General features: G+C 33.7%; 1 protein-coding gene across 1 annotated transcript; it reads right to left on the bottom strand.

The window, feature by feature from the left end:
- Positions 1 to 252: 252 nt before the first annotated feature.
- Positions 253 to 11,472, bottom strand: LOC121262129 (serine/threonine-protein kinase ZRK1-like). The gene is made up of 2 exons (XM_041164544.1): positions 11,179 to 11,472; positions 253 to 691 (listed from the first exon to the last, which is right to left on the bottom strand). Exons 1-2 carry the CDS (start codon positions 11,470 to 11,472, stop codon positions 335 to 337), a joined length of 651 nt encoding a protein of 216 aa, XP_041020478.1. The 3' UTR covers positions 253 to 334.
- Between the last annotated feature and the right edge of the window lie 3,713 nt (positions 11,473 to 15,185).

The following is a 15,185-nucleotide window of genomic DNA, read 5'->3' as shown; positions in this document are numbered from 1 at the left end:
GACTTTTGGATTCGTCTGAGTTCTTTGGTAACATCAACCATGGTTGGTCTTTCCATAGGGTCCTCCTCCGTGCGCCTGAAGGCAAGGTCCCGCACAGCTTGGAATCGCTGTTCCACTCCAGCTCCTCTTAATTCCCCTGACAGGATTACAGGATCCATCATTGTATTTATAGAACAATTTCTAAATTCAATTAGTGCCTCCTTTCGAAAATATATTGGCCTCCGAGAATTACTCCTCTCTCCAGTTAAAATTTGCAAGAGAGTCCAACCGAATCAATAGACGTCAGTTTTCTCTGTTATGCACCTCGTCTCCCTATAGTTGGGGCATACTTCTCTCATAGTCCTAGAAAATTCCCATTCATCAGAATCATCCTTGACATGGTTTCACCCTCGGGGATTTTTAAAGAATTTGAAAAATCAGTTAGTTTTGGAACCCCATGGCAGTCTATGAAGATATTATGTAGTCCAATACCGGTATGGATGATGGGTCTAGAGAATGCAGTGTGGAGATATGAAATTGCATGAGCACTCTCTCTTGCCATCTTTAGCTTACTCTCCCACGTCAGGGGCTCATTATCGGCGACAATAAGATCCTTCAGGATCCCCTTCCCAGCAAATTCATGCACTAAAATGACAATTGGAGTCTCAAGGCAGCAACCAACGAGCTTTAGAACATTCTTGTGAGCACTCACCTTTGCAGAAATTGAAATCAGTGAACACCTCCTCCTTTGCACGGTCATATATCGCTTTCTTAATGGAAATAGTTCGGCCTTCATGATAACCTTTGTACCATTGATAAGGCCTCACTTCACGTATAAAAAGTTGAGAATCAAAGTTATTTGTAGCGTTGCTCAACTCTGCAGAGGAGAAGGTACGGATGGGAATAGGCTAGCCATTACAAGTGGAAACCAGCTTCTCTAGTACCCTGGTCCCTGCTTCCATTCTCTCAAGTACCCTGCTTCCATTCTCTATAAATGCTGTCTCTCTCTCTCTCTCTCTCTCTCTCTCTCTTACTCAAGTACCCTGCTTCCATTCTCTGTAAATCCTCTCTCTTACTCTCCCTCTATTTTCTCAACTTTCTTAAATAATGAAGTTGGTCTCTCTCCGGTCCCAATCTGCAAGGCTCGAACACAGCCCTGACCATTAAATGCCTTTGCCCTACCCTCCTCGATAATAGAGGTGGTTTCCTGGTAAGCGGGTAACTTTTTGCCCACAGAATGTCGTAAATTTAATCGGCGACACACCAATTCAGCTGGTCAATACATTGAAGTATTCTTGACTTGGGCACAAGGCTGAGCCCTCCACTTCTAGCTATTCCATTCAAAACCTATTCTCCCACATTTGATTATCTATCTCCTAATCAGAATAATATTAAAATATTAATAATATTTTTTCCTAATTTTTTTAATATCTTACAATTCTACAAATTATATGTTAATTACTAATAAAATTATAATTAACATATGATTGGTAGAGACAAACGGTAAAAATCTTATCAAAAGAAGATAGAGACAAATTGTAAAAATCTTAATTATAATTAATATATGATTTGTAGAGACAAACGGTAAAAATCCTAATAAAAGAAGATAGGGACAAATTGTAAAAATATTAATTATAATTAACATATAATTAGTAGATACAAACGGTAAAAATCGTAATTAATAAGTAAAAGACACGAGGGAGATAGCTTTTTGAAAGGAAATTGGAGAAAAAGAAGATAAAGGTGAACATTGTAGTTGTTTTAAAAAATTGGTTTTAGAAACTTATTCCCTAAAACAATGTAATTTCGGAAAAATCAAAAATAATTTTTACACTAATTATTTAATTTCGCAATCAAAGTGTAAAGAGAGAGAGTGTGCTTATGAGGGAAGAAATAATTTTTTAATGCTTTTAGTTTAGCTACAGTAAACATCAAATATGACCCAAGGACTTGTTTTACTGTAGCTAAAAGTAATTTTTGTTTACATTTACATAATCCAATGTAGCACATTTGTATGCTCTATTAGCCAAACTTCTCACTTTATTTGCATTTGCATAATCCATTGAGAGTGCTCTCAACTCTCAAATCACTACATTCATCTCAACTCAAAGCCTATTTACATGTAAGATCCACAATATCTTTCAGCTCAACATCTTTTCACACGCGAGATCCATAACCTTTTTCAACTTCCCTTAAATACATCTAAACTAATCTTAACATCCAAATACATCTAAACTCATCTTAGATAGGCTTCACAAAACTCATTCCACCATCTCAACTCACTACTATTCAAAAGAATTCAACTCATCGCAACTTAGCTCAACATCCCATTCTCTTTACACAAATCGTGCTGCTTTTAATAAAATTAAAATTATACCATTGGAAATAATTACTTGTCTTAGAATCTCATATATAAGTTCATCAACCATGTTAATAGGCTAAACTGATCCAACTAGATCAGCACACAAAACGGTAGGATCTGCACCATTTTATATACATGTTCGAGGGATTTACAAATAGACATTTCGCTCTTTATAATATGAGAAGTAATAAGTCTATATATATAGAAAATTAAATAAAAAAAAGCTTACAAATTAATATGAATTAATGCAATATATCATATTTACAGAACAATAAGAAGAATTTTAAAATTTGATGTACCATATCCAATTAACGCATGATCTATTTGTAAACTAATTTATTATTATCATGGACCAGACATTTCTCTTGAGTACATTGTTGTTTAGCTAATTTTTTAAGGATTTGTGTTTGTTTATATTTTAGAATTGTGTTTTTTTGTATTTTATTTTTAAAAAATACTTTAAAAAATGCTTTTAAAAAAGAGAAATTATATTTGTAGTCATGGATTGTGCAAGCGCTGTGCACTCATTTGAAAAAAATGAGTAAAGATGAGACCCACATAAAAAAATTAATTTTTTAATAATGGATTCTACTCTTTTTCTAAATGAGTGCACGGTGCTTGCACAATCTATAACTGTATCTAGCATTACTCTTTTGGAGCTACTCCAGTGTCAATACCCTTGCCCAATTAGTGTCGACTGTAGGTTTTATTATTTATGATGATCTCCTATAATATAATCAAGGGAAAACAGATGTTTGGATGCATATATATTTTTACGGTTACGAGGACTTTAAGGTTTAAGGAAATATATTTAGTTTTGTATTTCAAGTTTTAATAGCAAGTTCATGCTTAAGTAGAAATTTACATAGGTTACATACCTATTATATAGGGTGACGATTGATACGCACTTAGCACTGTCATGAGGAAATTCAGAGAATGCTAAAATGTTTAGGTAAGGGATGCTCCTATACTAAAGATTGCTAAAAAATTGATTGGGTTGAATTTAGGAAAACTTGCATATTTTGTTTTGAAAACAAACTCGGTCATTTTTTTGCACTATTCTTTATATCTGAACAAGGATACTGAAATATTTTTCTATCATGACTAGTATAGAAATGAACATTTTTGTACTCTTTTCTCAGCCGCATAAAAGATATTGCGATTATGAATTCCGAGGTTTTTATATAATATTTATCTGCTTAGAAAACCCTCTAGCATGACATTATGTTTCTTATTCTCTTCAGACCTTACCACAGCTGTAAAGTTGTAGCCTTTGTTATTATGTTGGCACCAACATCTCGATTTTTTGTGCACCCACTTTGGAGACAAAATTGATTTTTCTACGTGGTCTTTCTTGTGTGCATACTTGGTGTGTTGAGTTTAAAAATGAAAGATTTCACATTCTGTTTCTGTTTGGTTGGCTGACAAGATTTGCAAAACCCTACCACGGGGGTTAAATACATATTCTATTTATATACTATTTGCAATCTCTTTCGATGAAATCATCGTAGATCACTACAAGAAAACTGCATATTTACGATTAGTTATTTCCAGCAAAATGACTATTTCCAGTTAAAATGAGTCTGTTTTTATCGTAAATACCTATTTTTCTTGTAGTGGATTTAAATCTATTTTCTCTATAATCTTGAAAAAAATAAGACCTTTTAACTGCAACATTAAGGGCTAGTTTGGTTACACAGTTCAAACGATCTCATCTTATATCATATAATCATTACAATTTTATCAAACTCTCATACAAAATATAATAAATAATTCAACTTTTTTAAATTTCAAAATAAAAAATTATATTAAAAATTATATTCTAACAATATTTTATTTAACTTTAAACTTTTATCCTCTCTTATCTCATCTCATTTGTGTAACCAAACAAGGCTTAAATGCATATCTTTGGATTGCAGACTTTTACTTATAGTATTAACAGCAAATAATATACCATACAAATAATCAGACTGGCGTGGGTTCATCTGATTGTTACATCTACTTTACAATAAAAATAACTTTATAATATTACGAATCACATCAAGGCACGTCATTTTATGAGATTATTTTTGTATAATCCTTTTGTGGCTAGAGTATTTCCCTTTGTTCTTTACTCTTTTGATGTTTTACCTTCGTGGACTAGTGCTACCGTAGTTGAACGTCTACACGATACAAGTGTAAGCAATCTTCGATGACTACCAAATTACAAGCAATATTTAGGGCTCTCTTGGATATAGAGGTGAGATGAAATCATCTTATTTCAACTAATAATCTTACTACTATTTACAAATAATACAAACTCATCTCATTTCATCTCATCTTCTTATCCAAACGAGTCCCTAATAGATGCTAGAAATTGGAGTATAGATTAAGAGGAAGAAGAGATGAAATAAAGATGGTCAATTTTAGTCGTCAAAGAGGATTAAGAGGAAAACTTACGAGAAATTTTTCCGTTGGAGATTAATACTTTGTCAGGTGATAGACTGGATTTATGGTTATTACTTCTAACAGTTGGCTTTCCAAAATCAAGTTGTAGAGATTATGGTTCTGCCACCATGTAAATTATACTAGAAATAATATTAAAACAAGAATTTGATTTTATTATTATTTTGATTTGATATTATCTATAACAAAGTAGGTCATTCAAAGGGAAAATATTGTAGCCACAAAATGATTACACAAAAATAAACTCACAAACTGATGTAGTTTGATGTGATACATCAGATTATAAAGTTACTTTTATTAGTAACACCTCCAGTGTAACACCCGGGCCCAACCCGAGTCTGCTTTTTAAATATTTTTGGGCTTATGCATATGAAAAGCCCAAATGAGTGTTCGAGTATTTTTTTTTTTGAATAGACTACGGGCCTAAAATCTTTGTTTTTGCAGAATATAATTTTTCTTTGATTTTGATAATTAGGTTAAAAATCTTTTTATGGGCCGAGAAAATTTTTGAACAAGTTAGATAATTTTTAGAGGTTGAGTCGAGGCCCATAACTCGGAGAAAAAGTCCGAACCTTGTACGCCCTGAAATCCAGTTCCGTGAGAACCAACCATCATTCAATTAGCTTTTTACGCCTACCATGCATGACTCTGGCACTCCCACGCATGTACGTCTCCTCTTTCTCTAGGGCTTCCAGCTTTATAAATATAAATAGGTATATATAGATATGTACGTCTCACCTCCATGCACAGTTTGATCTCCTATCATAGAGAAACAATAGTTGTTCCTAGGGTTGCCACACCATCATATGAGTAGTCCCTACACTCTCTCCTCCACCGCAAGCTATTCTAACCACTGCTTAACCCATTGCTAGGTAAAACAGTCATTCCTCTATGCCGACAGTCCTCTGTCTCTCCTTTCTCAAGCATAAACCGCCATGCACCATGCTGCCACATGCCCAACCTCCTCTACAAAGCCTTCCCCTTCACGGCAACACCACAACATGTGTGCTACCTTAAGTCCAGATTATACCCCATGTTCAACCTTCCACCCCCACGAAAACTAACATTAACCACCATATCTTGTCCATAGACGAGCAATTGGGAATCACCCAACCACCAATAGAAAGTAGGGATTGCACCATCGCATGGGAAGATCCCTTCCATAATTTCTTTATCTCGGCAAATAGAAATAGAGCAACCTCACATCAAAAACTCATGTCCAGCCTTTGCACCACCGTATTCACCGCCGCATGGAGCCAAGCCATTGACACCCTTCCTTCGTGTGCACCATGGTTGCATCAGTAGGCACTTGTAAAATCACCGCAAGCCAACTCCGTAGAAGACCCAAGCTGATGGAATCAATGAAAGATTAATATAAAATACAAAATAGACAACGACATAAATAATAAATTGCATACCTCCTACCATGGTGATTCAAGAACAAGCAAGTGCCTAAAAGAAAACCCACTTAAGAGAGAAATATTTGAGTAGGAAGAGAATCTTCTGACCTATGCCTTTTGATTTTTGTACTAATGGTGTACATTGGCCCTTTATTTATAGGCTAGGTTAGGGACCCTCTAATAGAGTTAGACTTGAATTATTCCTCCTATCAAGGAATAGGATAGGGCTTATCCATTACTAGTTCAAAATGAAACTCTTAACACCCAAGTTTAAATTAAATTAAACTTCTTAACAGATATAATCTTCACAAACTTGATAGGCAAGAGGATCACTCTAAATAGAACTATAACATTCTCCCACTTGACCCTCATGTCACACAAGTTTCCATATAGGATGATAGAAAAACAAATATGGCCAAACATTGTTTATTTCAACTAGTTATAGAACACTCCCACTCAGAAGAAGAATATCATACACGAATCATGGTGGTAAAGCCTTTATAAAGTCAAGACATCTATTCCATGTATCAATGCATAATACCCCTTAAATAATTACCATATGAGCAAATAACTTTATGAATGAACTTCCAACAAGTCATTCGGGTCCTACTTTACATTATCCCCATGGATAAAAATAAATGCACAAAATAACTTTATTCTCCAAAATAAAATCAAAATAAATATTTTATGTCTATAGACCAAATAAAGAGAAACTAAACATAAAATACGTTGACAAATCTCATATTGTCCACATGACCCTTGAACTGCAGTACCGGTAAGCCTTTAGTCATGGGATCTACAATCATCAACTCAGTACATATTTGCTCAACAAACACCTCATTCCTTTTAATGCTCTCTCTAACACTGAGGTACTTGATGTTGATATGCTTACTTCTGCTACTGCTTTTATTGTTCTTGGAGAAGAAAACTACAGCAGTACTATCACAGAAGATCTTTAGTGGCCTCTTTACTAAATCAACAATATTAAGACTACTGAGGAAATTCCTCAACCATAATGCCTGTGTAGTAGCTTCATAGCATGCTATGAACTCTACCTCCATAGTAGACGTAGAAACAATAGTTTGCTTACAACTCCTCCAGGATATAGCACCCCCAGCAAATAGAAAAATATATCATGAAGTAGATTTTCTAGTGTCTACACATCCGACATCTAACCAACCACCTTTAATCGGTCGGTGTGTCTATAGGTCAATATGTAATCCTTGGTTCTTTATAAATACCATAGAACTTTCTTTGCAACTTTCCAATGACCTAGTCCTAAGTTACTTTGATATCAAGCCAATAATCCCACTACGAAGCCAATGTCAGGTCTAGTGCAGACTTGTGCATACATTAGGCTTCCTACTGCAGATGCATACGGTATCCCTTTCATCTGCTCCTGCTCCAATGCGTTTTGAGGGCATTGAATTTTACTAAATGCATCCCCTTTGACAATAGGTGCCATCGAAGCCTTACAGCTTTTCATATTGAATCTTTCCAAAACCCTTCAATGTAGGCCCTTTGAGACAGTCCCAAAATTGTTTGTTCTCTGTCTCTGTGAATCTCTATGCCAATGACATAAGAGGCTTCACCTAAATCCTTCATTTCAAGGTTTTAAGAAAGAAATTGCTTGGTGTTGTAAAGCAAGCCTAAATCACTACTTGCAAGCAAAATATCATCTACATATAGGACTAAGAAAATGAATTTACTCCCACTGACCTTAAGGAATATGCATTGATCAACAAGGTTCTCAATAAATCCAAATGAGTTGATAATCTTGTGAAACTTTATATACCATTGGCGGGAGGCCTGTTTAAGTCCATATATGGATTTCTTTAATTTGCAAACTCTATGACTATTTTCTTTAAAACCCTTAGATTGTAACATATATACCTCATCTTCAAGATCCCCATTTAAGAATATCGTTTTCATATCCATCTGATGTCACTCTAGATCAAAATGAGCTACTAATATCATTACTATTCTGAATGGATCCTTCTTAGAAACTGAAGAGAAGGTTTCCTGGTAGTCAATGCCTTCCTTCTGAGTAAATCCTTTAACTATATGTCTAGCTTTACATCGTTCAACATTACCAAAAGCGCTCTCTCTTGACAATATCTTTAGCCTACTCTCCCACGTCAGGGACTCATTAGAGGCGACAATAAGATCCCTTATGGTTCCCTTCCCAGCAAATTCATACTTCTTGTGAGCACTCACCTTTGCAGAAATTGCTAAATCAGTGAACATCTCCTCCTTTACACGGACATATGTCGCTTTCTTATTGGAAATAATTAGGCCTTCAAGATAACCTTTATACCATTGATAAGCCCACAGCTCGTTGCGTATAACAAGTTGAGGATCAAAGTTATTTGTGGCGTTGCTCAACTCTGCAAAGGAGAAGGTACGGATGGGAATAGGCTTGCATTCTCAAGTACGGCCTGCTTCCATTCTCTATAAATGCTGTTTCTCTTTCTCTCTCTCTCCCAGATATTTGGATATAATTTTTATCTTTATCTCATCTCATATTCTTTTCAAACATTACTAAAATATAAATATTTTCAAACTAATCATTATAAGTTTCTCAAACTTTCAAACAAAAAAATTCAACTTTTTCAAATCTAAAAAAAATAATAATATTAAAAAATTATATTCAAACAATATTTTAATTTCATAATATTTTCATTTAATTTTTCTTTCTCATTTCTTAAATCCCCATAAAACATAACTCAAATTAGCTCAATAATTTAACTCAAAGTATTTTAGCTCAATATTTTATCTCTCATTGTTTCTCTGGCATAACTCATCTCAGGATATCTTTTAGTACCTAACTGACGCTATTTTTTACGTTTTTTTTTTTTTTCCCGATTATTTTGATAAGTTAGAAATTTATAACTGAATAGTAATAGAACATGAAAAGCCCCCCACATGGGAGCACATGACTAATGCATGGCAAAGACTGGTTTCCCGTCTACCAAGGAAACTATAACGAAATGAGAAAGAATATCAATTTTGGGTAAATTCAGACAGCAAATGAGACTATTTTGGTCTGCTTCTGATTGCGCCAACCACAGCATCGTTGCTTGTCAAAAATGGATTTTGTTGTTAGTGCATTTATAATCTATCTCTAAAGTTGAATTAACCATAAAAGCTTACACACTTCCCATCATCGAGAAACTATTTTTCTTGTATGCGTCTATGAATGGACAAGTCTGAATTTAGCTTATATAATGAGGAATAGTACGTGGTACTAGCAAATTCTCTATAACATATGCATTTGATTGGCTGGGATGTATCGACTTATGTTTGATCAACTTCTATATCTCTAGTTCTTTGCAAGCAAACTAATCTTTTTGAAATGTGGAAATGTCAATATAATATAAGATCAATCATCCTTCAGAATATGCAGGAAATTTCAAATTTAAATGCAAACACAGGCTATTCTGTCATTGAGTGTTCTTCAAATATGGGCTACGGTCATTTTCATTTTTGTGAAACTCAACACATTGGTACATCCAGCCAGTTGAACAATCGTAAGCAAAGCATTTTGGGTTACAAGTTAAGCCAAGAGGATTGCTAGTCATTCTGATGGTCAACGGCAATCTGGTTTCTATCCAGCAGGTCATTCTACGAATTGTTTCCCTCAATCACACGGCATTCAAACAGTCAAGTTGTATTTTAATGACCTTGTCTTTCTATTTTCTAAATTGGAATATTCTCATTTGGATTCTGCAATTTTACTTAATTTCCACCAATTTTCGCTCAATCACACAGCATTGAAATAGCCAAATTGATCATGAAAACCATGCCATTCTAGAAGACAATGTGACTTTCGTCTTTGTATTTCTGATCTCGCAGGATCTGCTGCTTGACATCTAGCGACGACAATATGTAGCGTAGATGGATATATAATGCTACGTTGTGTTATTTATTTATTTATTTATTTTTAATTTAAGATATTGGATCTCAACTCTGATTATAGTAAAAAATATTCTTGGCATGATTAGATTTGGCCAACCTGACGCAAGGTAGCCACAGACCACCTCGTCACCCTGATGTGGTTTCGGAATGATTTATGGTTTTTATATTATTTTTCCATGCGGGATGCCATGTGTGGACATCATATTCCCATCAAATTATTTAACCCAAATCCAAGGGAACTTGTTATTGGAAAAAGGCCACAAACACATATGGATAATAGCTGCGTAAATTCATTTTATACTTCTTTAAAAAAAATCGGAAGTACAAGAACATGGACGGTTATCAAGGAAACTTATATGGACCAGGTGAAGCATAGTCATTGACAGAAGAACAAAACTTCATAATAGACGATGACAATAACGGAGAAACAAAGGATTTTACGGAGTTTCGAAATAATTACAGGATAGACTTTTCGATTCGTCTGAGTTCTTTGGTAACATCAACCATGGTTGGTCTTTCCATAGGCTCCTCCTCCATGCATCTGAAAGCAAGGTCCCGCACAGCTTGGAATTGCTGTTCCACTCCAGGTCCTCTTAATTCCTCTGCCAGGATTACAGGATTTGTTGTAATAATTTGCAAGAGAGTACCACCGAAGCAATAGACGTCAGTTTTCTCTGTTATGCACCCCGTCTCCCAATAGTTGGGGCATAGATTTCTCATAATCCTCAGATATTTCCATTCATCATCATCATCCTTGACATGAGTTTCACCCTCGGGGATTATTAAAGAATTTGAAAAACCAGTTAGTTTTGGAACCCCATGGCAGTCTATGAAGATATTATGTAGTCCAATATCGGTATGGATGATGGGTCTAGAGAATGCTGTGTGGAGATATGAAATTGCATGAGCACTCTCTCTTGCCATCTTTAGCCTACTCTCCCACGTCAAGGGCTCATTATCGGCGAGAATAAGATCCCTCAGGGTTCCCTTCCCAGCAAATTCATACACTAAAATGACAATTGGAGTCTCGAGGCAGCAACCAACGAGCTTTAGAACATTCTTGTGAGCACTCACCTTTGCAGAAAATGCTAAATCAGTGAGCACCTCCTCCTTTGCACAGTCATGTATCGCTTTCTTAATGGAAATAGTTCGGCCTTCAAGATAACCTTTGTACCATTGATAAGCCCACACTTCACGTATAACAAGTTGAGGATCAAAGTTATTTGTGGCGTTGCTTATCTCTGCAAAGGAGAAGGTACGGATGGGAATAGGTTTGCCATTACAAGTGGAAACCAGCTTCTCAAGTACCCTGCTTCCATTCTCTATAAATGCTCTCTCTCTTTCGCTCTCTCTCTTTTTTCTCAACATTCTTAACTAATTAAGTTCTCTCTCTGGACCAATCTGCAATATAAATGCCATTGTCCTGAGAAAAATGTTATTTTGCTCATTTATTTTTTAACTCATCTTGAGAACTCATATATTTTATTTTTTTATTTTTTTAATAGTTAAAGAAGTGGCTATTTGTGTATTGATATATTTTATATTTTTTAATATATTAATATATATTTTTTATATATTAATATATTTTATATTTTTAAAATATTTTTTAAAAATATATTAAAAATATTTTTTAATAGTTAAGGACGCGGCAGTAGCCCAACTCTTGCCCTTAACGTCCACGATAATAAAGGGTGGTTTCTATTGAAAAATGATTGTATTCCACGATTTTAATTTCATATATATACATATATATATATTTTAATTTTGTTTGTTGGGAGTGATTATTAATATATTAATATTCCTTTAAAAATATTTAAAGATGTTTGAAATAATATTTTAAAAAAAGTAGAATTTACCGGAAAATTTCGTGGAAAGTAACAAGTTAGCAACACGCAAATTCAGCTCGTCAACACACTTTAAAGTGGCCTTGAGTTGGGATATGTCAGTCGTATTTTGCGTTTTTTTCCACCAAGTTTCCACGAAGAAAAAAGGGAGGACTACCGAGAGTGGGTCCGACACTGTCCACCGGCCAATTTTCTTTTTCTTTTTCTTTCTTTTTTTTTATTTTTTTTATTTTTTATGTATTTTTTAATCATCTTAAATATTTTGTTTTTTAAAAAAAAATCATAACATCATTTAAAAATACTTACTTAATGAGTAAGCAATAAAAAAAAGAGTGAACTCTCGGTGACTTTAGCATTATTAGAAGTAAGAGAAAGTCTACTTTGCCTCCCGAACTTGACACCTCCATTTGACCGCTAGTCAAAATTTTGTTTTTTTTTTACTTAGTGGTTAAGGAAGTGATTTTAAGTGTATTGGTGCATTTTTTTTATTTTCTAAATATATTTAAATATGTTAAAAAAATGTGAAAAAAAAAAGAAAAAAAAAATTTACGCTGGACGATATGCCCAGCGGTCAAAATGGGGCGGCATAGTAGCCGCCCCCTAGAAGTAAAATACACAATATTCAAATAGTCAAATTAGTCAAAATCATACCATTGTGAAAATAAATAGAGAATTGCTATATACATAAAGAGATTACATAAAAGTAAATTTACAAACTGACATACCTTTACGTGATCCATTAGATCTACTAAATTAACTTTACAATCTAACGTATTACATCAAATCACGTTAATTTGTAGATTTACTTTTATATAATCTCAAATAAATAAATAAAGTAAGCTAGTTCATGATTAGTGTAACCATTCCCAGCCCTAGAGTTGCTCTAGAAGTCCTCTCCTCAACAAAACGAGTTTTAACTAGTTTGTTTTTGTTTTGATCTCTGTTATACGTTTATGTTTTTACTTAAGTTGGTTTAATGACTGAAACATAAACTTAGATACCGTGAAAAAAATGTGGAAAGAAACGGCATCGGGTGTAACCGGTCCAGTCCGATCCATTCGACCTTCAAGATAACCTTTATACCATTGATAAGGCCACTCTTCGCGTATAACAAGTTGAGGATCAAAGTTATTTGTGGCTTTGCTCAACTCTGCAAATGAGAAGAGGAATGCCAACACAAATTAAGGTGGTCCAACGGCCAACCATTGGGCGATTGCTTCAACCCGCTACATCCTTCTACTATGTCAAGCACTGGAATATTTCCTTCAGATTCTGTACTAAGGACTCTACTTGCTTTCCTCCAAGAAGGTTCCCTCAATCATAACGCATTCAAGTAGTCTTAAGGCTAGGTTTGGATAGTGAGAATACTTGAAAAGTGTTGAGAATGTTTGTGAATAGTAGTGAAAAAGTAATAATAGAATAATGAATAGTAGGTAAAAAGTAATGAATAGTAAAAAAGTAGGTGAAAAGTAATAATAAAGTAAGAAATAGTAGTCAGAGTACTTGAGGTACTCTTGGTACCCAAACGTAGTCCACAAACAATGCCACTCATGTAGACGATCGAACTGTACAACTTCCGTTTTTGTGTTCTCTGGCACAGCTAGTGGATCTTCTTGACATCTCGGCAACTTTGACATAGGTTTAACTTTTTTATAAAAAGTTAAAAAAAAATAGGAAGTTATATCAATTAGTTTGAAATAAGTTACAACCAACTTAGCGTTGATGGGATTATCACACTTTAAAATTGAGAAACATTTTCTTGGAATTAATGTTAGTTAGAAGTTTTCATAATAAATAAATAGGAAAATGTTAATTCGCCCTCTCAAACTTTCCGCTCGAATATTTTATTATTTTTTAATAATCAAATAAGTGACTATTAATGAAGTTGTATATTTTTTTATTTATTTTAATGATTAAGGATGTTAAAAAAATAATTAAAAATAATTTGCACCAATCATACACTCAGCAGTAATCGCTGGGTGGCCCACTATCACTACCCAAATAAATATAACAAATTGGGTCATAATTGTTATGGATATAAAATATTTAATAAAGTATATCATTTTCTATCGGTTTCAACTTTTCAAATAAATAATGATTTTATATGGTGTTAAAATATCCAAAGTTCAAATCTTATGAAATATAAAATAGTTATTCTATTTACAAGTTAATGAGTAGAAGGACAATCCACATCACTTGCGTGGTCAAATTTAATTGATTTGTAAGATTCAAATTTTTAAATTTCTTTCAAATCAAATTATATCATATGTTTTGTTAGATATATTATCCGCACCAACTTATAAATAGAATTTTCTTATATTAATATATTATAGAATATATCTCTTCCCGTCGACTTAATTTTTGAGACATAGCGATTATTGCTAGCAGGCCAGACCATATTTGCTATAGTTAGGTTCACACGTTATCTTGGTCAGAAAACACATAGTATAAATCCGATAGAAATCGTTAGAAAACTCAGCATTTGAAGCTTTAAAATCTTAATTTTTATTAGCCTTGATTGAACTAAGAAGCTTTTACATTTTGATAGCAAGAATGTCCATCACATTAAAAGGATACAAATACTGCTGCCCATGTTTTAGCGAAAAATATTTATAGTTACACCCCATTTGGATAGTGAAAGTATTTTATCTTATCTTATCTCATAATTATAACTTTTTCAAATTCTCACACAAAATATAATAAATAATTCTACTTTTTCAAATCTCAAAACAATAACAATATTAAAAAATAATATTATAACAATATTTTATTTATCTTTCAACTTTTATCTCAACTCACTATCCAAACAGCACCTTATTGAATGATAATATTGATTTCAAGGAGTGTCCTCCTTGCATTATTTCCTTTATTTGACAAAGTCTATCAATAAATCATATTATTTCTCCAAAAAAAAACCCATTTTCTCCAATAATATAAAAACAAAATAAGATTAGGCACACTATTTGCAAGTCATCAATAAGTATAAAAATATATTTAGTTTCTAAAAGATAAACAACTTAAGAACAAGATCCCAACTTCCCATGCAAATCTTTTGGTTTCTTTGTAGTAATTCCAGAGGCTAAAAGATCTTCCTTGCTCATGTAAGAGATTGCGACTGTAGTGAACTGACCCCACAAAACTTGGATTGGGCCCACCACACCACATTAGTGGCTATAATAACGAAAATGCCATGTCTCCTAACTGATTATGGTAGACCACATTTTTTATCAAATGAAC

Source organism: Juglans microcarpa x Juglans regia, chromosome 4S (assembly GCF_004785595.1).
Source record: "Juglans microcarpa x Juglans regia isolate MS1-56 chromosome 4S, Jm3101_v1.0, whole genome shotgun sequence".
In the NCBI taxonomy this organism is placed as follows: Eukaryota; Viridiplantae; Streptophyta; class Magnoliopsida; order Fagales; family Juglandaceae; genus Juglans; species Juglans microcarpa x Juglans regia.
This window is presented reverse-complemented; position numbering and strand designations above follow the sequence as displayed.